At 44.8% G+C, this 27,456-nt stretch overlaps 1 protein-coding gene across 7 annotated transcripts in view; it reads left to right on the top strand.

Moving 5' to 3' along the window:
- The window catches only part of KMT5B (lysine methyltransferase 5B), a 277,581-nt gene that overhangs the window by 217,387 nt on the left and 32,738 nt on the right, over positions 1-27,456 (top strand). For all 7 annotated transcript variants that reach the window (XM_040410839.1, XM_040410833.1, XM_040410838.1 and 4 more), the window contains 5 exons: positions 6,666-6,831; positions 7,071-7,180; positions 7,298-7,464; positions 24,614-24,633; positions 24,738-24,874. In XM_040410839.1, the coding sequence (XP_040266773.1) occupies positions 6,666-6,831; positions 7,071-7,180; positions 7,298-7,464; positions 24,614-24,633; positions 24,738-24,874 (600 nt within the window). The remainder of the gene's footprint in view (positions 1-6,665; positions 6,832-7,070; positions 7,181-7,297; positions 7,465-24,613; positions 24,634-24,737; positions 24,875-27,456) is intronic.

Raw genomic sequence — 27,456 nt, 5'->3', positions numbered from 1 at the left:
ACCCCTGTGAATTGCTTTTGGAGTCCCACGGTTGTGTGTATTCCAATTATGAGTGAAAAAATTGATGTTTTATTTTACTTGTAAAATGTATTTATGGTTGACTTCATTAGGTAACCCAGCTCACCCAGTAGTGTGCCGATGACAGCTAGGGATGAGCAAAGTGAGCTTTGGATCCGAGATCCATAGTCGCTTCTCGAAAAAATTCGGTTTAATGCTGTACGGAGTTCCGTGCACATACGGCATTAAAATGTATGGCCTTCAACAAAGCAAAGACTTCAGTGAATAACTTCTGTATTTGATTTTTAAACTGGAAAAGCATTGGATCCGAACTTGACTTTGGTTCCAAGTCAGATCCAAATTTTAAAATGGTTTTCCAGTTTAAAAATCAAATACCAAAGTTATTCACTGAAGTCTCGCGAGGCTTTAGGAATAACTGACTTCGCCTCTTCGGAGACCATACGTTTTAATGCTGTATAGAGACTGAAGCGAAGCAACTTTGGATCTAGGATCCAAACTCGCTTCGCTCATCCTTAATGGCAACCCCTTGCCTCGCAAACGCCTCGGGGTCTGCCATGTACGGAAGCCTGTGAGAACCAGCCCCCAGGCAGTGTGAAACTGACAGGCAATGTGAAACTGACAGTTTCAATGTAGTACAATACATCTTGTATTGTACTACATTAAAACAGGAATGAGTCTGAAATGTTGAAGTCCCTGTACTGGGGCAAAAGTAAAAAAAAAATCACTAAAAGAAAAGTAAATCCCTTCATCTAGCGATTTTTTTATTTATTTTTTTTTATAATAATAAAAAAAAAAAGTCATCACGTACCCCTCAGATGAATGCCGTAAAAAAAAAAACTGTGCCAAAAGTAGTATTGAACAATCAAAAAAAAATTATGTACCACCAAGAATAAAAGGTACCAATAAAAGTCAACTGTGTTCCTGCAAAAACCGAGCCTCTACACAAGATGGTCAGCAGACAAATAAAAAATATGACTTTCAGAAAGTGAAGACAAAAACATAAATAAATAGCAAATATACTGTACATATCAGGTTTCGCTGATTCTGTAACGACCAGTTCTATAAAAAATATCACAGGCTCTACCCTCTCGGGTGCATTCCGTAAAAAATAAAGTAAAAACTGTGCCAAAATGGCAATTTTTGGTCACCTTACCCCAAAAAAGTAATATTGAACGATCAAAAAAAATCATATGTACCAAAAAAATTATATCAAAAACATGAACTCTTTCCACAAAAAGGGCCCCTACTCAAGACGATTGACAAAAAAAAAAATTGACTTTCAGAAAATGGAGACTCAAAAAATAGACATATTTGGTCCTGTGGTATCCGTAACTACCTGCTCTTTAAAAATAGCACTATCCTGTCAGGTGAATCTCACACTAAACAAACGCGACCCTATCTGGGAAGTGTTTGTATAAATCACCAAAACAAAGCCTATTTAGGCCAATAACCTCACTTGTCCTAGATGTTAAAACTTTACTTTTACTATAATTATTTTAAAACACTTTACAAGTACATGTGAGCAAAAGAAATGGGGTTAAAGAGGACCTTTCATCGGTCCAAACATTGTGAACTAAGTATGACATATACAGCGGCGCCCAGGGATCTCACTGCACTTACTATTACCCCTGGGCGCCGCTCCGTTCTCCCGTTATGTCCTCCGGTATGTTTGGGGACTTGGTTATAGTAGGAGGAGACTGCCCTTGTTCTGTGGGCGTCTCCTTCTCCTAGGCTGTAGCGCTGGCCAATCGCATCGCAGAGCTCACAGCCTGGGAGAAAAAAAACTCCCAGGCTGTGAGCTCTGCGCTGTGATTGGCCAGCGCTACAGCCTAGGAGAAGGAGACGCACAGCAGAACAAGGGCAGACTCCGCCTACTATAACCAAGTCCCCTAAGTCTCCGCCTACTATAACCAAGTCCCCGAACATACCGGAGGACATAACGGGAGAACGGAGCTGCGCCCAGGCATAATGGTAAGTGCAGTGAGATCCCTGGGCGCCGCTGTATATGTCATGATACTTAGTTCACAATGTTTGGACCGATGAAAGGTCCTCTTTAAAACTATTCCATGCCTTGTCAGTGCTGAGGAAAATTTGCTGCGTCTACAATGTCAGTCGGGGGTGCACTCTAGTCACACACTTGAACTATAGTTTAGCAGACCACTGTTCTATATGTATTTTGATTAGGGATGATACTATGCGGCGAACTATGATTGCTCTAAGATGGCTCACTATTAGTTTGCTGTACTAATTGCCAGAACTGACACAACCATGAGTTTCCTTGCCTCACAAAAAGCGTAAAATCATACATGCACCCAAAATAGTACCAATAAAACTGTTACCTTATCCCATAGATTTCAAAATCGGGGTCACATTTTGGGAGTTTCTACTGTAGGGGTGCATCAAGGGGTTTTCAAATGGGAAATGGCAACTTAAAATTGTCCCAATGAAATCTGCCCTTCAAAATCCATATGTTGCTCCAGAATCGGTATTTGTTTTTGTGGTAACAGGAAAAAATGGATTAAAATGGAAAATCTGCAAAATGAAGTGAATTTTGAAATTTCTCGTCTATTTTCCTTTAATTTTTGTGAAACAGCTAAAGGGTTAACTAAGTTTGTAAAATCATATTTAAATAAATTGAGGGGTGTAGTTTCTAAAATGGGGTGATTTATGTATGGTTTCTATTATGTAAGCCCCACAAAGCAACTTCATAACTGAATTGGTCCTTTTAAAAAGCGGGTTTTGGAAATTTTCTTAAATTATAACAATTGCATCTTAAATCTAACATCCCCAAAAAATAAAAAAAAATTATAAATTGATGCCAACATAAAGTAGACATATGGGAAATGTAAACTAATAACTATTTTATGAGGTGTCACAATCTGTCTTAAAAGTAGGAAAATTTGAAATTCCATTCACATAGCTGTACGAGGGTTTATTTTTTGCGGGACAAGTTGTTCTTTATAATGCCACCATTAATTATGGCATGCAATGTAGTGGGAAGCGGTAAAAAAAAAAAAAAAATCCAAATGGGGTGGAATTAGAAAATAAACTCAATTCCTCCGTCGATTTACGGGTTTTGTTCGCACAGCGTTCCATTTTTTTAAAAACTGACCCATGCCCTTCATTCTCTGGGTCAGTACGATTACAACAATACCACATATGTATAGGTTTTTTATGTCTAAATAGTGTAAAAATAAATTTAAACTGACCCCCATAACTTTTTTTATAGTTTTATCTACTTTTTTTCAGTAAGAGAAGCAATGAAAAAATTGCAAATTGGCCATTTTGACCCTTTTTTCCGTTACGCCATTCACTGTATTGGAAAAATATTTTTATATTTTAATAGTACGGGAGTTTTTGATCGTGGAATGGTGAGTATATTTTTCGTTATTTCAGTATTTATATTTTTGGTATACGGAAAGGGGAGGTGAATTTGTGATGATTTTGAAGCTCATATATGAGCCTACAAAATGTATTTTTTAAGTTTGAACGATCATGTATTTTTAAGCTGCACTTATTATTGAGAATTGCTCATTTCTTATGTTGGCCTGCCACCTGGTGGCCAAAATAAGAATTGCACTTTGAATGTTCTCAGCCTCTTCGGCCAGGCTGAGCCCATTCAAATCAATTACCTGCATCCCCATTGGCCGCAGGGGACAGCAATAACTCTAATAAATAATAGCTGTACGAGGGTTTATTTTTTGCGGGACAAGTTGTTCTTTATAATGCCACCATTAATTATGGCATGCAATGTAGTGGGAAGCGGTAAAAAAAAAAAAAAAATCCAAATGGGGTGGAATTAGAAAATAAACTCAATTCCTCCGTCGATTTACGGGTTTTGTTCGCACAGCGTTCCATTTTTTTAAAAACTGACCCATGCCCTTCATTCTCTGGGTCAGTACGATTACAACAATACCACATATGTATAGGTTTTTTATGTCTAAATAGTGTAAAAATAAATTTAAACTGACCCCCATAACTTTTTTTATAGTTTTATCTACTTTTTTTCAGTAAGAGAAGCAATGAAAAAATTGCAAATTGGCCATTTTGACCCTTTTTTCCGTTACGCCATTCACTGTATTGGAAAAATATTTTTATATTTTAATAGTACGGGAGTTTTTGATCGTGGAATGGTGAGTATATTTTTCGTTATTTCAGTATTTATATTTTTGGTATACGGAAAGGGGAGATGAATTTGTGATGATTTTGAAGCTCATATATGAGCCTACAAAATGTATTTTTTAAGTTTGAACGATCATGTATTTTTAAGCTGCACTTATTATTGAGAATTGCTCATTTCTTATGTTGGCCTGCCACCTGGTGGCCAAAATAAGAATTGCACTTTGAATGTTCTCAGCCTCTTCGGCCAGGCTGAGCCCATTCAAATCAATTACCTGCATCCCCATTGGCCGCAGGGGACAGCAATAACTCTCCCGGAAGCGCGAGCTTCCGATTTTTGCATATTTAGATGCCATGATCTCACTTGATCAAGGAATCTAAAGCCTTTAACCCCTTAGTGACCTCTAATACGCCTTTTTACTGAAATAAACAAAGGGGGTTTTAGCTAAACAGCTGGCTTTAATCAATCATTACATGTACCCAAAATGGTGCATTAAAAACTAACTTGTTCTGCCAAAAATAAGATCTCGTACAAGTACATTGATGAAAAAACAAAAAAGTTAATTACTTACCACGATCGGCATTAGTGCCAGTCGCGGTAATTAGCCGCAGATCTCTGCTGTTTGAAACAGTAGAGACCTGCTGGCCATGACGCCTGCTGCAAATGCAAGCGGGCACCATGTTTGCCTATCGCTCCAGCGCCGTATATGAAGGGGTTAATGTGAAAAATGGTTCGTTCCTCAAGCAGTTAAGTGCTCTACCTGCAAAATGTATTATATTGGACAAATCTCATGTAAACTTTGCTTTTTCCTTCCATGCAGAAATTGACCTGCCGTGTGGATTTAGAAATCTGTGACATAACAATTCTTTGTGCAGTTTTTTTTGTTTGGATTTTAAAGAGGAACTTTCACTGGTCCTAATATTGCAGTATTATTACCTGACAGTGTAGGGCTTTATTAGGAGATGTCAGGGCGCTTTATCTTTTTCACATTGGCTGCTCCATTCCCCTGCTTTATCCCCGTTCACTTTTGCTGCCTTTTATCCTAATTTGCAGCATCGGTACAGGGAGGAGGAGATGACCGGTTTGGGCATTTCCTTCTCCCAATCGCAGCGGAGAGCGTCACAGCCAGGAATAAAAAAAAAAAAAAGCTGTGGCTGTTACACTCTCCTCTGCGCAATGCAAAGGATGCGCAATGCAAAGGATGAGATCTGTGGCAAGTCCACAACACAAACTGCAAGTGTGAGGGATACCACCCCTCGTGCCCTGACTGACGTGAGACGTCAACTACGTCAAGCCCACGAGATACGATATGGTCCCTGTTTACCAAGACGTGACGTTACTACTTCCTGTAGGAGTCGGTAAGGTCAGTCTTGGTACAGTTTTCACAGATTCCTACTGTCCGCACGGGCACAGAGAGGCAAAGCTAAGAGCCTTTTCACTGCCCCAGTGAAACAGCACATTCTCAGCCTGGTAAGACTGCCGCCAGTTTCTTGTTTGATATAAGCCCAGTCCGCTAACGGATTATATAGGGTAAGAAACCAACCTGCGGTAGCGTATTGCTAGGCCGAAACGCGGACGTGGGGATTTGTGATCGAGATACAAGACAGCACAAGATTAAATTATATATTTAATTGCCTTAAGGGCGCACTAAATGTAACACAATTTACACACAAGAATATATACAGTGGTCTGAGGTTACAAATACAGGTGGTATGGTACAAACAGGATTAAACAGAGCAAAAGTCAGTTTACGAGATGGATGAGTCCTTTTGGGTTGTGATGAGTCCTTTGCTGTAGTCATATGGAGGGCAGTGATGTCAGCAGGTTGCAGGTCCCTCTAAACACATGGTACGATGTGACCCGGCCTCAGGGAGGGATCCATCCCCCCTTCCCTTCCCCTCTGCTGGGCTGGCAGCACATGAGCCACAAAACAGATTAGGGCTCATGGCTCCTGACCAGATTGTCGCAGGGAGGTGGTTCTGGGACCAATGGATCCGCCTGGGTTTCGGCTACCAGTAGAGTCCAAGCATGGTACCGTTATTTAGCTTCTGTGGGGAGATATGTATATCTCCCCTCCCTGGCATCCCACCGCCAGACTTTGACCACAGGCCTGTTCATCGTGGCCACAAACAAAGGTGGCCTGCAAAAAGTTATCTGCCATATGGCTGGGCTTTGAAGCAGGGCCCTGCTGTGGAGTTCACTACCTCTGCTATCTGACAGCTGATGGCTGGTGTGGGAACATGACTGACATGAAATAATAATCCATATTCCTCACAGCAAGTAACACAATTTTTTGTGTAGATATTCCTCACAGCAAGTTTTTTTGTGTGGATTTGTTTCAGAAACACTTAAAAATCCGCATAGAAATCTGCAGATTTTATGTTTGTATATGTGCACCCATGGGCAACTACACCTAGAGTTCCATATTATGTTTTGTGATAGAAATACCATATTCAGCCATTAATGTTCCATTTTCATGTAAATTCAATTGTATTAAAATAGGTATTTATAACATGTGCTTTCTCAGGTTTCGCACTATTAAAGGGAGACAGGAGGAGCTAAAAGAAGTCATCGAGAACTTCAAGAAAACTGAACACTTGGAGAAAACTTTCAAAAGTTTGGTGTCTGGAGACTGGGCACGTCATTATTTTCTTCACAAGAATAAAATGCAGGAGAAGCACTTCAAGGAACATGTAGGTTCTCCTCTGACTAAACCTATTCATTTATTTTATATTGTGTACTTTATATCAAGTGTTATTTTCAGGAAGCCTGATAAGAAAGATATAAAATCTGAATTGCAAATGTCTTGGCTCTTGTACAATGCACTTTTTGATAAATCTAACATGCGTTTCTGTGACTTAGTATCAAACTAAAATGAGATGAGTGTTATATTTACTGTTTATTTGTCATTTATTTTTTCCTAATGCTGCAGGTGTTCATCTACTTGAGAATGTTTGCAACTAGTAGCGGGTTTGAAATATTGCCTTGTAACAGATATTCCTCTGAGCAAAATGGAGCCAAAATAGTTGCAACTAAAGAATGGTATGACTTTTCCTATTAACTTTCTTAGATACATACAGTCACAAACGTGAATGCAAGGATGCAGAATATGCCCTAGATGCTCGGATTTTTATATACTATTTTCTTTTTCTTCAATAGGAAACGTAATGACAAAATAGAACTTCTTGTGGGCTGTATAGCAGAGCTGTCTGAAGCAGAAGAGAATATGCTGTTACGTCATGGGGAGAATGACTTTAGTGTCATGTACTCCACCAGGAAAAACTGTGCTCAGTTGTGGCTTGGTCCAGCTGCCTTCATTAACCATGGTATGTTTAGGCAAACTGTACGAAGTGTTTGTTGAATTTATACACTAATGGCATTAAAAAATTCTGCATATTAGTTAAAAATCGAATATGTAAAGAATACCTGTTGTTTCAGGTAACTTTTTAGAATAAACTGGTGTGTTTATTCATGATGTCTAGCACTGTATGGGGCCATTATATGACTTGTATGTGGCATTTTCCTCTTTAGACTCCATCTCTAATTTTCAGTTGTCTCTGAGGGACTGGGTGGAGAATGGCTGCTATCATGTCTTCGCTATCACTGCCCCTCCATTCTGTGGGCTGCATGTAATCTGATTCTTTAGTGACCAGAAAGTCTCTTGTTTCCCAAAATTGATTTATCAATGAATTTAGAGAGAGTGAATAGTTTAAAACATGGCACCCGCTTGCGCATGCAGCGGGCGCTTTAGCCGCGGGGTCTCTGCTATTTTTTTTTTTAGCAAATCTTTATTTTATTATTATTGCCAGCATATTGAGAAGTAACAATAACAGAAGGGCAACAAGCCTAAAAATCGAGGAAGCGTACAGATTACAACGCATACATGGAAAAAATATATCTGATGGACAACATACATAGGAACAGACTTTTTGTTAGGTTATATGTCAGAAGAGGCAGCATAGTACATACGATGGGAAATACAAGCTCATAGGTGACTAAACCAGGAGGCCTAAACAACAGCGAAAATTGTTGGCTCCTAAATATGGAAAAATAGTCAATACGGAAATAAAGCGCATTCAGGAGGCATTAATACAGGGTAAACTCAACCAGATCTCGACCGACACCAGTCCATCCAGGGTGGGTCTCTGCTATTTTAAATAGCAGAGACCCACGGCACATGTATGCGATCAGCCGTAAGGCTGATCGCATACATCTTACCTTTCAGATGCCATGGTCAACTGTGACCACGGCATCTGCGCAGACCGGAACCGGAAGTCGCTTCCGGTCTCGGAACAGCGTTCCCCCGGCCGAGATCGGGGGACCTGTTACCTCAATCTAATTGTCCGAAGCCCCAAGCCGGCTTTAGAGTCAATTAGATAGATATATCAATACAGGCCACTAGGTGGCAGCCTTGTATTGATATAGTGCAATTGAAGTCTTCCATGATGGCTATTTAGCCATCACTGAATACTATGGGCAATCGAATAATTGCCAGTTATCGTCACCCAACGTGACTTAAAAAAGTAAAAAAAAAAAAAAAACAAAGTTAAAAAAAAGTTTATACAAATACAAAAAAATAAAGTTCTAATCACCCCCCTTTCCTTAACCGCCTCCGGACTGCCTAACGCAGGATCGCGTTCCGGAGGCGGCAGCTCTGCGCAGAGTCACGCATATACGCGTCATCTAGCGAGACGCGAGATTTCGCTCAAAGCTGGCCCGCGCATGCGCATCGCGGGCTGGCAAAAGTTTAAGGAGTATTTCGTCAGCAACCTGCCAGCCAATGATCGTTGCTGGCAGGTTGCTGATTTTAAAAAAATCGAATCAGAAGCCATCTAACACCTTATATTTATTAATATAAGGTGTTAAATGGCTTCTCTGCTCCTCTGCTGGTCCTTTTGGTCGGTTGGTTCCAGCAGAGGAGCAGACATCACAGTGAGTACACCCAACACCACACTTAGCCCCCAGATCACCCCCCATCACCCCAATTAACCCCTTGATCACCCCTTGATCGCCCCTGTCAATCACTAGTGAAAGTGAAAAAAGTGATCAGTGTAAACTGTCACTTTTTTTTTCCACTAGTATTGACGGTTAAGTTTAGGATAGTTTAGGTCCCTTGGTTAGGTAGTTAAGCGTCAGTTAGCGCCCAGCCTACCGCACCGCAGTCACTGATTCGCTGATTAGCGTATCGCTAATCAGCATTTGTACTTTTATAGTATCTGTAAGTGATCAAAACTGATCACAGTCAGATCTATAATAGTATTAGTGTCACCTTAGTGCGCCCTCCACCCAAAACGCAGTGTTTGCCCGATCAGGCCTGATCGGTCACCCACACGTGCGATCACCCACGCCTGCCCCGCCGCAGTGACAAAAAAAATATTTTTTTTTGATCACTGCACAATCACTTTACAAGCGCTGCGGCGATATAAAAAAATCAGTTTTGATATTTTTTATCAATCGCAGCGGCCTCCGGTACTTCGCTAGCCTCCCATTTGTAAGACAGGCTTGCTTTTTTTCTTGGGTAGTCTCAGGGAATACCCCTAAATTTAGTAGTCCAAATGTCAAACAGGGGGTATTCTTCTGAAGAGGCCTACAGGATTCTGACCCAGTCGGATGAGGAATGGGAACCCTCATCTGACGAATCTAGCGGGTCAGAATATGAACCTGTAGAAAGCAGTGGCAGTCTGACCCAAAGTTCGGACGAGGAGGTTGAGGTCCCTGATAGCACCAGGCGTACCCGGCCCTGTGTCGCTAGACCACAGGTTGCGCAGGATCCGCTTTAAGAGCAGCAGAGTGGGGCTGGCGCTGTCGGATTACGTGGTGAGGCATACACCAGCAGCGCAGCCCTCCCTGGACCTAGTACCAGCACTGCCGTACAACATGGTGAAGTGGCGAGCACCAGAAGGGCAGTTGAAGCTGGTACGGTGGCACGTGCAGTAGTTACCCCGTCGCAGCCACAGCACAAACAGACCCGTAGAGCCCCTAGAGTCCCTGAGGTGCTGGCAAACCCTGATTGGCAGTCCCCAACTTCAGCCGCACCTGTAGTTCCCCCTTTCACCGCCCAGTCTGGAGTTCGGGTTGAGACTGCTCAGATCGGTTCGGCACTGGGATTTTTTGAGCTGTTCTTGACTGCGGAGCTCTTTGACTTAGTCGTGGCAGAAACAAATCGGTATGCCACTCAATTTATAGCCGCCAACCCGGGAAGCTATTATGCCCAGCCTTTCCGGTGGAAACCAGTCCAAGTTTCCGAATTAAAAACTTTTCTGGGCCTTCTCCTGAACATGGGTCTAACCAAAAAGCATGAATTGCGGTCATATTGGTCCACGAACCCAATTCATCACATGCCCATGTTCTCTTCTGCTATGTCCAGGGCACGTTTTGAGACCATCCTGCGTTTCCTGCACTTTAGCGACAACAGCACCTCCCGTCCCAGATGCCACCCAGCTTTTGACCGGCTCCACAAAATTCGGCCCCTCATAGACCACTTCAACCAGAAATTTGCAGATTTTTATACCCCTGAGCAAAACATCTGCGTAGACGAGTCCCTTATACATTTTACCAGGCGCCTTGGCTTCAAACAATACATCCCAAGCAAACGCGCCCGGTATGGGTTCAAATTGTATAAGCTCTGTGAAAGGGCCACAGGCTACACCCACAAATTTCGGATCTATGAGGGAAAAGATCAGACCCTGGAGCCGGTCGGTTACCCTGACTACCTGGGGAGCAGTGGGAAGACAGTCTGGGACTTGGTTTCACCCTTATTCGGCAAGGGGTACCATCTTTATGTGGACAATTTTTACACAAGTGTGCCCCTCTTCAGGCATTTGTTCCTAGAACAGATTGGCTGCTGTGGCACCGTGCGACCTAGTCGCCGGGGCTTCCCCCAACGGCTCGTTACCACCCGTCTTGCAAGGGGGGAGAGGGCTGCCTTGTGTAACGAAGAACTGCTCGCGGTGAAATGGAGAGACAAGCGTGACGTTTACATGCTCTCCTCCATTCACGCAAACACGACAATACAAATTGAACGGGCAACCCGTGTCATTGAAAAGCCCCTCTCAGTCCACGACTATAATGCGCTCATGGGAGGGGTGGACTTCAATGACCAGATGTTGGCTCCCTATTTAGTTTCCCGACGCACCAGACGCTGATATAAGAAGGTATCTGTATATTTGATTCAATTGGCGATGTACAATAGTTTTGTTCTCTACAGTAAGGCTGGGAGATCGGGATCCTTCCTCAAATTTCAGGAAGAGATCATCGCGAACCTCCTGTATCCAGGAGGTTCCGTGGCCCCATCCACCAGTGTAGTGAGCCGTCTACACGAGCGACATTTCCCCCGTGTCGTTGCTGGTACCTCAACCCAACAGTCACCCCGAAAAAGATGTTGCGTCTGTAGCAGGAGTGGAATAAGGCGTGACACCCGCTATTTCTTTCCTGACTGCCCTGACCACCCTGCCCTGACCACCCTGCCCTATGCTTTGGAGAGTGTTTCCGGAAGTACCACACACAGGTACACTTAGCATAGGGATTGCATCTCACAGGACAGGCACACAGGGCTATTAGGGCCCTTTTACTCACAGCTGCTGCAAACCTCTCCTTTCACCTGGGATAAAGTGCATAATGTACTTCGCCACATCTTTGGGCGATTTGCGCTTTGCACATTGTCCCATGGGGAAGGAGAGGTTTGTCCTATAAAGGTAAAAAAAAACACTGGTAAGCAAAAAAGTTAACGTTCAGTTTAAAAGATTAATAAAGTTTATATGTTCCGTTCAAATTTTATTATAAAGTTAAAAAAATTTATTGCGTTGGGGCCTGGTTTTTTCTTTTTTGTTTTGTTTTTTTTACCTTCCAGGTGGACCAACCGATCGACTAGCTGCAGCACTGATGAGCATTCTGACAGAAGCATTGCTGTGACTGCTGTCCAACCTCTTAGGCAAAAACTTTAGATAACGCGGGGAAAAAATAAAAACAGCCAATTTGCAATTTTTTTGTCACTTCAACTACCCAATAATTTTTTTATCAAAAGTGATCAAAAAGTCACACACACTTAAAATTGGTATCACTGAAAAGAACAGATCGTCCCGCAAAACATGATCCCGTACACATGGCTCCAAAAAAGTTACAGGGGTCAGAATATGGTTCTGAAAAAAGAAATTTCCTCAAAGGCTTAAAAAAAAAATCTGTATTAAAACGCAAGAAAAATTATTCAAGTGTGGTATCCTTTGAACCGTACTGACCTGGAGAATGAAGATAACAGGTCAATTTTACTGCACAGTGTAAACCTTTTTTTTATAAAAACCTTTATCCCAATTGCATTTTTTTCCCAATTCTACCCCATTTGGAATTTTTTTCCTGCTCCCTACTACATGGTATGCAACCGTAAATGGTTCCAATAGAAAGTACAACTTGTCCCGCAAAAAATAAGCCCTCATAAGGCTATGTGAATGGAAAAATAAAAAAGGTAGGACTATGGGAAGGCGGAGAGTGAAAAACAAAAATAGAAAATCCCATGGTCCTGAAGGGGTTAATTTGCATGTAGTTTTGATTAATTTAACGTTTGTTGAAGGTGACGTAACCATTTAAAGCATCACTGTATTTGTGTTCTCCTGCCTAATGTTACAAAGGGTTACCAGGCAGCTCAATTGCTGAGGCAACCATAGGATACCTGAAGAGACTTTTGCCTCTAAATAGTCCCTGTTCTACCTGCATGTCTCCACATGCAATGTAAGGTACACAGGTATAGTGACATTTTAAAGGGGTTCTATACCTTTTTCTTACTGTCCTTTTGGATAGGTCATCAGCATCTGATCGTTGGGGATCCAACACTCAGAACCCTCGCTGATCAGCTGTTTGAGAAGACAGCAGCGATCACAGTAGCTTCACTTCAGTGGGGCAGAGCTGCGCCCAGGTGACGTGAAATAGTCGTGATGTCACTGGCCTGCGAGAATGCTGTGGCACTACTGCGAGAGCCGCTGCCTTCTCAAATAGCTGATCAGCAGGGTTCCTGGGTGTTGGACCCCTGCCGATCTTATGTTGATCACTATTCCAAAGGATTGATCATCAGTAAGAAAAAGGTATACAAACCCTTTAAGGATTATTCCCATCTTGACATTTATGGCGTACTCACAAGATGTACTATATGGACAAACAATATTGGGACACCTACACATCGCACCTACAGGAGCTTTGATGACATCCTATTTTAAATTCATAGGCATTTATATGGAGTTAGTCACCCATTTGCAACTACAGCTTCCACTCCTCTGGGAAGGCTTTCAACAACATTATGGAGTGGGTCTGTGGAAAATTTTGCCCACTCATCAAGAAGAGCATTTGTAAGCTCAGACATTGATGTTGGGCCCAAGAAGAAAGGACGCTTGACTGTTTCGGTCGAACGTATGGAAAGTAGGAGGCGCACTATCACAACTGGATGATTTTGTATTTTTCAGATTTATAAGCCTGAAAAATACAAATCATCCAGTTGTGATAGTGCGCCTCCTACTTTCCATACGTTCGACCGAAACAGTCAAGCGTCCTTTCTTCTTGTTCCCACTGCCTAACCCGAGTGGTGGGGTGGCTCCCACCCAAGGGATTTGGAGAGATCTGGGCTGCACCAACTGTGAACCGTCCACAAACAACCGTCACTGGGGTTGCACCCAATTAGGTGCAACCACAAAAGGTGAGCAAACAAAACCCATTTTTTTTTGTGGATTTTCCACTTATTGAACATACTCGCCCTATGAGCGCCTTTCTCTACCCTCTGGCCATCATTTATTGATGTTGGGCGAGAGGGCCTGGCTCTCACTTTCCATTCCAGATCATCCCAAAGGTGTTCAATGCAGTTAAGGTCAGGGATCTATGTAGGCCAGTCAAGTTCCTCCACACCAAACTCACCCAACCATCCCTTTATGGACCTTGCTTTATGGATTGGGGCACAGTTATGCTGAAACCCTATCTGGCAGTTCTGAACTAATGACACTGCTGGAAAACTTCCGATTTTGAACGGAGGAAAACATTGAACAGAGGGGGCAGATACTTATCCATCATACAATACCATCAGGTAGGTGTCTGATTGCCTCCAAATTTATTCTGCAGAAAAACAACGGTCCCAAACATACATAGTAACATAGTTTATTAAAAAAGACATCTGTCCATCCAGTTCAGCCTGTTATTCTGCACGTTGAGGAAGGCAAAAAAAAAAACTCTGTGAGGTAGAAGCCAATTTTCCTCACTTTAGTAACAGTTTATAAGGCCGAAAAAAGACATCTGTCCATCCAGTTCGGCCTGTTATCCTGCAAGTTGATCCAGAGGAAGGCAAAAAAAACCTGTGAGGTAGAAGCCAATTTTCCCCAATTAAAATTCCTTCCCGACTCCAATCAGGCAATCAGAATAACTCCCTGGATCAACTCTAGTAGCCATAGCCTGTAATATTATTACGCTGCAGAAATACATCCAGGCCCCTCTTGAACTCTTTTAGTGAACTCACCATCACCACCTCCTCAGGCAGAGAGTTCCATAGTCTCACTGCTCTTACCATAAAGAATCATCTTCTATATTTGTGTACAAACCTTCTTTCCTCCAGACGCAGAGGATGTCCCCTTGTCACAGTCCTGGGGATAAATAGATGATGGGAGAAATCTCTGTACTGACCTCAGATATAATTATACATAGTTATTAGATCTTCCCTCAGTCGTCTTTTTTTCTAAAGTGAATAACCCTAATTTTGATCTTTCATGGTACTGTAGTCCCCCGATTCCAGTTATTACTTTAGTCGCCCTCCGCTGAACCCTCTCCAGCTCTGCTATGTCTGCCTTGTTCACAGGAGCCCAGACCTGTACACAGTACTCCATGTGTGGTCTGACTAGTGATTTGTAAATTGGCAGGACTATATTCTCATCACAGGCATCTATGCCCCTTTTAATACAACCCTTCATCTTATTGGCCTTGGCAGCAGCTGCCTGACACTGGTTTCTACAGCTTAGCTTGCTGTTCACTAAAATTCCTAGGTCCTTTTCCATGTTAGTGTTAGGGCTCATGCACATGACACTTGTTGTTTTGCGGTCCGTTTTTCACAAATCCGTTGTTCCGTATTTGAGGTTTTATTTTATCTGATTTAAGTCCTCTTCCGTTCTGTTATTCCACAAAACATATCCGTATGGTTTCCGTATGCGATACTTTTTGTTCAGATCGGAAACTGAAACAGTAACTTATTAATCACCAAACACATGAGCAATATGGGCTGGGCATAGCATTTCTACAGTATGGATCCGCAAAATACGAATGACCTACGGAAGTGTTTCGTGTGCGTTCCGTATTTTTTGCAGGGGGGTCGGAGCACCCACTTTAGTTACACCCTCTGCGGGCGCGTACTTTGGTACTGCTGGTCACCCGGTCCCCATTACTGCCGCCGCGCAGTGGATTGCCAGCATTCCCACGGGCTCCATGTCGAGTCTGCTGATGGGGTGACCCTGCTGCACCTGAAGACGTCAGAGGGTAAGTACTGGTTCTCCCCTCTCTCCCCTCTGAACCATGATCTTCTGGTTCCTTGGCCAGGGCGTCTGCTTTTCATCCTAGGGATCTATCCTTCTGGGACACAGTACTTCTTAGGGGCGCTATAGGCTCTAAACCCCCCCCCCCCCACCTTGTGCTGGGGAACACTGTTAATCCAGGGGGGCAGAGGGTATTTGCTCTATTACCAAGGGCCTTCGTCCCTCTATCCCAAGGCTTCACGACCTGGCTCCGCCCCCCCTTTTTCCCAGCTTCGGCCCGACCCCTCCTCACTCTGGGAAGGACCTCCTTGCCTGCTCCTATCGCTTCTAGGCGTGGGGTTTTCTCTTCTAGGGGCGGTCTCTTCTCTAAGCTGAAGCTGAGGGAGAAGAATGTCCATTTTGCAGCCAAAGCCTGGATTGCCATTCTGCCTGTTCCTGCATCATCTTCGCTGCTTCTTCTGCATCGTGGGGCACAGTACCTGGGGCCTGGTAGGATAGCCTCTCCGGCTATACAATTTTTTTTCTTTTTGCCATAATGTCCTCTGCTAGTACGGACCCTAAAGCCCGGATGCCTATTGGGGTACCTACTTTTTATGCTTGCTCTAAGTGCAGTAAGGCATTTCCCCCGCAACCTAACTCGCACTGCGCGCAGTGCGTTGCTCCCATGCCCCCTTCTGACGCCCTGGCCCCCCCTGCGGTAGTGGTTCCTTCTGATTGGACCGCCTCACTGTCCCAGGCCATAGGCGACCTAGCCAGCCTGTCCCGATCCATGGTGCAGTCGCTGGACCGCTTGCCTGCTCAAATTGCGGCAGTCTCTGCCCCTCACAGAGACCATGCTGCTGAAGGGGCTCGCCCGCGCTCTGATACCAGGTCCCGTAAAAGACCTCGAGTAATCTCAGCCGCGTCCCGCTCCTCCTCCGCATCCTCGGGTCACTCCCTGGACAAGCCTGAGACAGGCGAAGTCTCGTCTTCCACCGCTTCTGCCGCTCCTGGGGACACCTCTGAATCCAATTCTGTATCAGAGCAGAGTTCTATTTTATCTGCGGACATGCAGCACCTCATTAAGGCGGTTAGAGACACCCTCAATGTGCAGGAGGGTACTCCCTCCTCTTCTCAGGATCCTGTGTCCTTCTGCCGTTCCAGGCGTTCTGTGTTGGTTTTTCCTAACCACCCGGACCTTGACGCACTCCTGGCCAAAGAATGGAGTCAGCCTCATAAGCGCCTGCAGATGTCTAAAGGTTCGGACGCTCTGTTTCCTTTCAGTGCAGAATCCGTGAACTTGATCCTCAGGTGGCCCGTTTGGCCAAGGCCACAACCCTTCCCGTGGCCGATGCGGCTTCCTTGTCGGATCCCGCTGACAAGAAGATTGATTCCTTGGCTAAGGCCGTTTTTGTAGCGGCAGGCTCCGCTGTTCAGCCATCTTTTGCCGCCTCCTGGGTTGCCAAAGCCTGCGTGGTCTGGGCGAATCAGCTCGTTCGTTTGCTGCCGGACTCTGCTCCAAGTGAGGTTTATATTCTTGCCTCTCAGCTTCTCCAGGCTTCCCTTACCTATGTGATGTCTCCCTGGAATCGGTTTGCCGATCTAGCAGGGCAGCCGCTAACCCTGTGGCCATCCGCCGTACGGTCTACCTCCGTTCATGGGCGGCAGATGTAGCTTCAAAAAAGGCTCTAATCTCTCTCCTCTTTCAGGGCGAAAAGCTGTTTGGGAAAAGCCTGGTGGAGCTTATTTCAGAAGCCACGGGAGGAAAAAGCCCCCTTCTTCCCCAGAACCGCCCTCGCCGCCGTCTACCTCCCTTGGCGACTTTGAGGTACAAAAAATGTTGTTCCTTTCGGGACTCATCCTCCCGCTCGAACATGAAGTCGGGGGGGCCTTCCTTCAAGGCCAGACCTGCCTGGCACTCTCGCCCCAAGCCTTCAAAGCCCCAGTCTGCAAAAACCTCTTCTGCATGACTGTGCTTTACCACATGTTGGGGACCGTTTGCTCAACTTCCAGGAGTCGTGGCGTGCAAGCGTGGATGACGCATGGGTCCTGGTGATCATTTCCTCCGGTTACAGAATAGAGTTTTCCACTCTTCCTGTGAGTCGGTTCTTTATGTCATGCCCCCCCCAGTCTCCCGTAAAGGCGGCAGATTTTTTCCGGGCCATTCATTCCCTTCAGTCCCTCGGAGTGATCGTTCCTGTCCCCGAGTCGGAGCGCTTTCAGGGATTTTATTCAAATCTTTTTACGGTCCCCAAAAAGGACGGCTCCCTCCATCCTAGCCTGGACTTGAAGGCGTTCAACCGCCTGGTTCGAACCCGACACTACCGCATGGAGTCGATCAGGTCGGTGATTGCCTCCCTGGAGGAGGGCGAATTTTTGTCGTCCATCGACATACAGGACGCATGTCTCCCATTGACGTGGCCCATTAGTGGTACCTTCAGTGGGTTCTCTGTATTTCCAATTTGTGGCTCTGTCCTTCGGATTAGCGTCCGCCCCAAGGGTCTTCACGAAGGTCCTGGCCCCTCTAATCGCCTTCCTCTGCACTCGGGGGGTGGCAGTGATTCCCTACCTGTACGACCTGTTGGTGAAGGCTCCGTCTCTGGAGGGCAACCTGGCCAGCCTCCGTATCACCCTGTCTGTCCCGTCTCAGTTCGGGTGGTTGGTCAACTTCCCCAAGTCCTCCCTGGTTCCCCGCCAGCGAATGGATTTCTTGGGCATGACCTTAGACACTCGCCTCTCTCGAGTGTTCCTTCCCCAGGACAAGGTTCGTGCATGCAGGTTTTGGGCCGAATGGTTGCCTCCTTCTAGGTGATCCCGTTTGCGCAATTCCATTCCAGGCCTCTTCAGCTGGCGATCCTATCCAGCTGGGACAAGTCCCATCCGGGCCTCGACCTTCTGGTTCGTCTTTCCCGTCTTGTCAGCAAGGAGTTGTGCTGGTGGCTTCTACCCTATCTCTGGGCAAGTCCTTTCTTCCCCCTCGTTGGCGGGTAATCTCCACGGACGCCAGCCTGACGGGTTGGGGAGCTGTCTACGGGTCCCTATCTGCTCAAGGCCTGTGGTCAGCAGCGGAATCCTCCCAGCACATCAATATTCTGGAGCTCAGGGCGATCTTTCTGGCTCTATCTCCTTGGACACACCTTCTCTCCGGTCTTCCAGTCCGTGTCCAGACTAACAACTCCACCGCGGTGGCGTACCTGAATCATCAGGGTAGCAACAGGAGCATGAGGCTCATGGAAGAGGCATCTCTCATACTTCGGTGGGCGGAGTCCTTCGTTTCGGTCCTCTCCGTAGTCCACATTCCAGGGGTCGACAATTGGGCGGCTGACTCTGTCGCCTAAACCCAGACCTGGGCGAGGTGTTTTTTTCGTCTGTGTCAGCGTTGGGGCACGCCCGATATTGACCTTTTCGCCTCCCGTCTCAACCACAAGGTCCCACGTTACTTCGCGAAGTCTCGGGACCCTAAGGCGCTGGCCTCGGCTACCTCTTTCCTCCCATTCCGCTCCTTCTCAGGGTTCTCAAGCGCCTGAAGTTGGCCCGGGTTCCGGCGATTCTGGTGGCCCCGGACTGGCCTCGCTGAGCATGGTACGCGGATCTTCTGTTCCTTCTCGCAGACACACTGTGGCGCATCCCTCTATGTCCCGACCTCTTTTCCCAAGGTCCGCTACTCCACCCAAATTTACATCAGCTGCGTTTAACGGCGTGGCTTTTGAGGCCGTGGTTCTGAGGTTCGCGGTCTCTCGGAGTCTGTTATTCAGACTATGCTCCCCACACGCAAGCCCCAGTCTTCCAGAATTTATCATCGTACTTTGAAGGCTTATTTTTCCTGGTGTGAGGCTGCTCCGTTTCACCCTCTCTACCTGTCCATTCCCAGGGTCTTATCCTTCCTCCAGTCGGGCTTTGACAAGGGCCTTCGTTTGGCCTCTCTCAAGGGTCAGATTTTGGCCTTATCTGTTCTTTTCCAGAAACCCCTGGCTTCTCGCCGTCAAGTGAGAACTTTTCGGCAGGGGGTCGCTCACCGCGTCCCGCCTTTTCGTTCTCCTGTGGGACTTGAAAATTGTCTTGGACGCTCTTCAGGCCTCTCCCTTTGAGCCGTTACAGGATATTTCTCTTTCTTTTGTTTCGTTTAAGGTCACCTTTCTTGTGGTGATTACTTCTATTCGCAGAGTTTCCGAACTTGCTGAGCTCTCTTCTAGATCCCCTTTCTTGGTGTTTCATCAGGATAAGGTCGTTCTGCGTCCGGTGCCTTCCTTCCTCCCTAAGGTGGTGTCCGTATTCCACATTAATGAGGAGATTGTCCTTCTGTCCTAACCCCTCTCATCCTAGGGAGCGTTCGCTTCACCGTTTGTATGTTGTTAGGGGCGCTTTGCCTCTATCTTAGGTTGACTGAGCCCTTTTGCCGGTCAGACTCCCTGTTTGTGATCCCTGAGGGTTCTCGCAAGGGCTTGCAAGCTTCCAAGGCCACCATATGCCGTTGGATTAGGTCGGCAGTTAAGGAGGCCTACGTTGCCAAGGGTCGTGTTCCTTCCTTTCGATTGACCGCTCATTCCACTAGGGCGGTCGGGGCTTCTTGGGCGGTTAGACATCAGGCCTCAGCTTCCCAAGTCTGCAAGGCTGCCACCTGGGCCTCTGTTCATACATTTTCCAAATTTTATCCCATCCTCTCCTTGGCTTCTGCTGATGCCAGTTTGGGCCGCAGGGTTCTGCAAGCAGCCGTGAGTTAGTTGCGTTGCATGGCTGTTTTATTGCTGCCCTCCCTTGTGGACTGCTTTAGGACGTCCCATGGTGCTGTGTCCCCCAATGCATTCAAGAGAAAACTGGATTTTTGTACTCGCCGTAAAATCCTTTTTTTGTAGGATGCATTGGGGGACACAGATCACACCCTTTTTTGGCTAAGTCTTTCTGTTGGTCCTTTCTGGTTTAGGACTTGTTGGCTTACAGTTTTTTCTTGTTATCCTACTGCTTTTCTACCTACTGGTTTGCTCCTGCATCTGCAGCGGGTATAGCCCAGATAGGAGGAGCCAACATGTTTTATTTCTAGTGTCGGCCTCCTAGTGGCAGCTGGTGACCCATGGTGCTGTGTCCCCCAATGCATCCTACGAGAAAAAGGATTTTATGGAGAGTACAAAAATCCAGTTTTTGCGGACCCATTGAAGTGAATCCAATCAGCAAAACAGCGGATCGGAAGTGGAAAGAAAATACGTTTGTGTGCATGAGCCCTTACCCAGTGTTTTACCATTTAGTATGTACGGGTGACTTGCATTATTCCTTCCCATGTGCATAACCTTACATTTGTTAGTGTTAAACCTCATCTGCCACTTATCTGCCCAAGCCTCCAATCTATCCAGATCCATCTGTAGCAGTATACTGTCCTCTTCTGTGTTAATTACTTTACACAGTTTAGTGTCATCTGCGAAAATGTATATTTTACTGTGCAAGCCTTCTACAAGATCATTAATAAATATATTGAAGAGAATAGGGCCCAACACTGACCCCTGAGTTACTCAGGGGGAAAAAAAATTCCTGACTCCATTCAGGCAGTCAGATTAACTCCCTGAATCTACAACTTCTCCAGAAATCTAATAACTATAACCTCTGATATTATTACACTCCAGAAATTCATCAGGGCCCCTTTTGAACCCTTTTAGTGAATTCACAATCACCACCTCCTCAGGCAGAGAGTTCCATAGTCTCGCTGCTCTTACTGTAAAGAATCCTCTTCTATGTTTGTGTATAAACCTTCTTTCCTCCAGGCGCAGAGGATGTCCCCTCGTCACAGTCCTGGGAATAAATAGATGATGAGAGAGATCTCTGTACTGACCCCCTGATATATTTATACATAGTTATTAGATCTTCCCTCAGTCCTCTTTTTTTCTAAAATGAATAACCCTAATTTTGATCTTTCTGGGTACTGTAGTCCACCTATTCCAGTTATTACTTTAGTTGACCTTCTCTAAAACCTCTCCAGCTCTAGGTCTTTCTTGTTCACAGGAGCCTAGAATTGTACACAATACTGCATGTATGGTCTGACTAGTGATTTGTAAGACTAGTGATACAGCCAGTGTCATTAAGAACTACCGTATTTTTCGCCACATAAGACGCAATTCCCCCCCCCCATATGGCAGTGCGCATTTATGGGGTGAATGCTGCCATTTTTACTATGCTAACAACACTGATACATCGCCGGCTGCACAGCGTGGCGATGTATCAGCAGGGAAAAAGGAGGGGCTGGAGGCAAGCAACTATTGGAATCGCGGCGGGGCCCGGTGCAGTCATGTATTGGATAACCCCCACATAACAGTGCCATCCATAGATCCCCCCTACATAACAGTGCCATCCATAGATCCCCTCCACATAACAGTGCCATCCATAGATCCCCCCCACATAACAGTGCCATCCACAGATCCCCCCCCCATAACAGTGTCACCCACAGATCCCCATAACAGTGCCATCCACAGATCCCCTCCATAACAGTGTCATACACAGTTCCCCCATAATTGTGTCATCCCTAGACCACCATTAGTCAAAACCCACCAAAAGCATACCTTTTGGTTCAAAATATTTTTTTTCTTATTTTCCTCCTCAAAAACCTAGGTGCGTCTTATGGGCAGGTGCGTCTTATAGGGCGAAAAATGCGGTATCTTTAGCGTAAAGTAGAACAAGGAATCCTGTAAGTAATACTATGGCCGGCCAAAGAGCCCCAACCTCAACGCCTTTAAGTCGTTCTGCGATTACATGAAGAGACAGAAGGAGTTCAGCAAGCCTACATCCACAGAAGATCTGTGGTTAATTCTTTAAATTCTTTGGAGCAACCTCCCTACCAAAGTCCTTCGAAAACTGGGTGCAAGTGTGCCTAGAAAAATTGATTTGAGTAAGGGTCCAGTCACATGTCCGTGTGTGTTTCGCGGATCCGCAAAACACGGACATCGGTGATGTGCGTTCCGCATTTTGCTGACCGCAGATCGCGGACAAGAATAGGACATGTTCTATTTTTTTTCGGGAATGGAATTGCGGACCCGGAAGTGCTGTCCCATAGAAATGAATGGGTCCGCAATTCCGTTCCGCAAAATGTGTGAATGGACCCTTAGATTTATTTTTTGTTCATTCAGCTTGCTTTTTATTAATTGCTAAAAATAAACTATCAACCCCATCTATTTTTGAAAGCATTTGTGCTTATTGCAGCAATTTTTCCACACCTGCCTAAACCATTTGCACAATATTATAAGTCTTTCATGTTCCATGATGCTCCAGGCTCACATTTTTATGCTGATGTTAATGCCAGGGGATGTTTTGGAATTCTGCAGTTATTGAGTCAGCAGAGCACTGTGGATTTGTATGCACTATATGCCTCAGCACTCAGCAACCCCACTCTGCAAATTTAAATGTACAGTATGCAAAATGTATGTGGCCTCTTTGTGGTTGAGTTGCTGTGGCCGCTAAACACTTTCACTTTGCAATAATACTACTCACAGTTGATCATGGAATATGTAGGAGAGAAGACATTTCACTAACTGACCTGTTACTGCAGCTGTTACAATACCACATTCAAATTCAGTGACCTTTTTAGAACAAACCATTATTTTATAAATGTTTGTAAAAGCAGACTGCATGGCTAGTTTCTTGATTTTCTACACTTTGGGCAATAGGACTGAATGAAACGCCTGAATTCAGTTATTAAGAGTTGTCTCTGTGCTTTTGTCCATCCAGTGTTTGTCATAAATGTCCATAAGATCTGGAACAAAATAAAGGTACCAACCAAATCAAATAGGTCTTAAAGGCTATGTACACCTTTGGGGGCAATTTTTTTGCAGCGTTTTGGTGTCTGTCTGACGAAACTGAGCCAAACGGATCCGTTCTGACACACAATGAAAGTCAATGGGGACGGATCCGTTTTCTATGACAAAATAGAAAAAGGATCCGTCCTCCATTCACTTTCAATGGTGTTCAAGATCCGTCTTGGCTATGTTAAAGATAATACAAACGGATCCGTTCTGAACGGATGCAGACTGTTGTATTATCTGAACGGATCCATCTGTGCAGATCCATACCAAACGCGAGTGTGAAAGTAGCCTAAAATAATCTTTTAAATTGGTCTTTATTATAAAATATGGAGTTGTTTCTTTCTGTACAGGGCTAAGATGCTCTAGTGATTTTTCTCTCTGCCAAATCAGTCAGCTCACCTGAGGTTATAAACACTCTGAGATTATAAACACTCAATATAGCTCAGTTCTTATCTTACTAATTAGAATGTGGCTTAAATAAGTGTTTATGACCTCCTCAAAAAATTAGCGATAGGGGTTGTTGGATGACGAGCATAAAGTGAAAGTAATAGGGCCCTTTACACGGGCCGAGAAATGCACAGATTATCGCTAACGAGCATTGATAGTAAATGTACCGCCGATTACTCAATGAACGAGCGAAATGCTAATACATCGGGTAATCCAGTTGTTTGTGCGCACGAAAAAATTGTTTACCGGCAGTAGATCGTGCTGTGTAAACACGATCTCCTGCCGGCAAACAAGTCCTTATGGGGAAGAGCCATGGCATTAGCCATCACTCTTCCCCATGCTCTGGAGGAGATCACTGCATGCAAGGGCAGAGGTCTTTTCTGCTAGCGATCCGCAGGAAGGAAGTTTACACTTCAGTTATTTGGTCAGTTATTTCCATTAGTTATTTTGAGCCAAAACCAGTAGTGAAGATGAGGTATAATGAAAAGATATGAACCTGTTCTGTGTTTTTGACCCACACCTGATTTTGGCTCACAATAACCGATGGAAATAACTGACCAAATAACAGAAGTGTAAACATAGGCTAAAAAGTTAGACACAGCTAGGCAGAACAACTCAATATTTTTAATAAAGACCAATTGAGAAAATTATTTTTAGTAAAATACAATCATAAAAAATTACCCCCAAGGTGTATGTAGGCTTTAACTTTTTTTTTATGTGACATATCATTTATTTCAGCTCTAATACTAATGTTAATTGTTTTTTTTCTTGCTTAACACCTCTAGATTGCAGACCTAACTGTAAGGTAAGTGATATACCTGTACATAACAACATTATGATTTTTTTTATTTTCTTATAATTTCTGGCTAGAGAACAGTAAGAGATTTTAATGTTACTTTAATGTTGCAGTTTGTATCAACTGGCCGTGATACTGCTTGTGTAAAAGCACTGCGGGATATTGAGCCTGGGGAAGAGATCTCGTGTTATTATGGGGATGGCTTTTTTGGCGAAAACAATGAGTTCTGTGAGTGCTACACATGTGAAAGGTGTGTTTATATTCAATTTTACACCTATGTAACTGCAACTGCATCCATTTCTATTTGCTGTATTTTACTACATGGATTCTGGGGGATTGAGGAGTTTCTTGAACATTTACAGATGGCCTGCAGGCAGGGAAAGTAGGCTACAGATTTTATACGTGAATAGTTATACAAAGGGAAAATCTTGTACATCTATGGATATGCTTCTACGTTTACCTAGAAATGTGTATCATGATTCATTTCATGTCCAAACATCAATATTATGTCAGTACCCATCATAGTAAAGAGCATTATATCTGGTCAGTAAATTAAAGGGGTTGTCCGCTTTTTATATTAATGACCTATCCTTAGGATAGTTCATCAATATCAGATCAGCGGGGGCCTGACTGTAGGCTCCCCGGCAGATCAGCTGTTTGAAGAGAACACAGTGCTTATACGGTAAGTCTTCTATTCACTTGAATAGAATTATTGGCGAGCAGGTAGAGAAGAGAAGGCAGCTCGTGTACTAGTGCTGCTTTCTCGTCAAACAGCTGATCGGCAGGGATGCCGGTCAGTCGGGCCCCTGCTCATCTGCTTTTGATGACCTATCCTGAGGTTAGTACAAGAAAATTTAGACTAACACATTCATATACATAATCACAAATTTTGATCAAACATGTGTCGGGTCCATCTACCAGGCGTCAAGGTGGCGTCAAGCAAACATGGTTAATAAAAAAAATGGCTGCACAACTTTACACTTGCAAACAATGGAGCTGAGAAATGGGGATCATTCTAAATGGTATTATACAGTGCCTTGCAAAAGTATTCACCCCCCTTAACTTTTTTCATGTTTTGTGACATTTACTGCCTTAAAGGGTTTCTATCACTTCGTATGACATATTTAGGTGTCAGACACTAGCGATCCGCTTGTGTCTGCTCTGCCCAACCATCCTAATATGATAGGTTTTGGGGCAGCCGTTTTGCTAAAATAACAACTTATATCTATATGCTAATGAGCCTCTAGGTGCTATGGGGGCGTCATTAGCACCTAGAGGCTCCGTCTACCTTCATAAACTGTCGCCGCCCAGCGCGTCCCTCCAGCCCGCCCATCTCCTGCTGAATGCGATCCTCTCCGTGCTCGTCTCTGTTCTGCGCATGCGCAATGAATGTCTGACCGCTTCCCTGCTCAGACATCTCCACTGCGCCTGCGCCGATGACATCATAGTGCTCCGAGGAACAGGCGCAGTGGAGATGTCTGAGCAGGGAAGCGGTCAGACATTCATTGCGCATGCGCAGAACAGAGACGCGCATGGAGAGGATCGCATTCAGCAGGAGATGGGCGGGCTGGAGGGACGCGCTGGGCGGCGACAGTTTATGAAGGTAGACGGAGCCTCTAGGTGCTAATGACGCCCCCATAGCACCTAGAGGCTCATTAGCATATAGATATAAGTTGTTAGGTTTTGGGGCAGCCGTTTTGCTAAAATAACAACTTATATCTATATGCTAATGAGCCTCTAGGTGCTATGACCGCTTCCCTGCTCAGACATCTCCACTGCGCCTGTTCCTCGGAGCACTATGATGTCATCGGCGCAGGCGCAGTGGAGATGTCTGAGCAGGGAAGCGGTCAGACATTCATTGCGCATGCGCAGAACAGAGACGCGCATGGAGAGGATCGCATTCAGCAGGAGATGGGCGGGCTGGAGGGACGCGCTGAGCAGCGACAGTTTATGAAGGTAGACGGAGCCTCTAGGTGCTAATGACGCCCCCATAGCACCTAGAGGCTCATTAGCATATAGATATAAGTTGTTATTTTAGCAAAACGGCTGCCCCAAAACCTATCATATTAGGATGGTTTGTTAAAGCAGACACTAGCGGATCGCTAGTGTCTGACACCTAAATATGTGATACGAAGTGATAGAAACCCTTTAAGTTCAATGTTTTGTTAATCTGAATTTTATGTGATGGATCAGAACACAATAGTCTAAGTTGGTGAAGTGCAATGAGAAAAATATATAACTAAAACTATTGTTTAGAAATAGAAAACAGAAAATTAGCATGTGCGTCTGTTTGTTAGGAAGCCCAAAAAAAGCTCTGGTGCAACCAATTACCTTCAGAAGTCACATACAAATTTGTGACATGATGTCCACCTGTGTGCAATCTAAGTGTCAGATGATCTGTCATTACATATACACACTTTTTTTGAAAGACCACAGAGGCTGCAACACCTAAGCAGGAGGCATCACTAACCAAACACTGCCATGAATACCAAGGAACTCTCCAAACAAGTAAAGGACAATGTTGTTGAGAAGTACAAGTCAGGGTTAGGTTATAAAAAAAAATATCCAAATCTTTAATGATCCCCAGGAGCACCATCAAATCTATCATAACCAAATGGAAAGAACATGGCACAACAGCAAACCTGTCAAGAGACGGCTGCCCACCAAAACTCATGGACCAGGCAAGGAGGGCATTAATCAGAGAGGCAGCACAGAGACCTAAGGTAACCGTGGAGGAGCTTCAGAGTTCCACAGCAGAGACTGGAGTATCTGTACATAGGACGACAATAAGCCGTACGCTCCATAGAGTTGGGCTTTATGGCAGAGTGACCA

This window comes from Bufo bufo, chromosome 10 (assembly GCF_905171765.1).
Source record: "Bufo bufo chromosome 10, aBufBuf1.1, whole genome shotgun sequence".
Lineage (NCBI taxonomy): Eukaryota > Metazoa > Chordata > Amphibia > Anura > Bufonidae > Bufo > Bufo bufo.
Note: the sequence above shows the minus strand (reverse complement) of the source record. Positions and strands in the feature narration are given on the sequence as shown.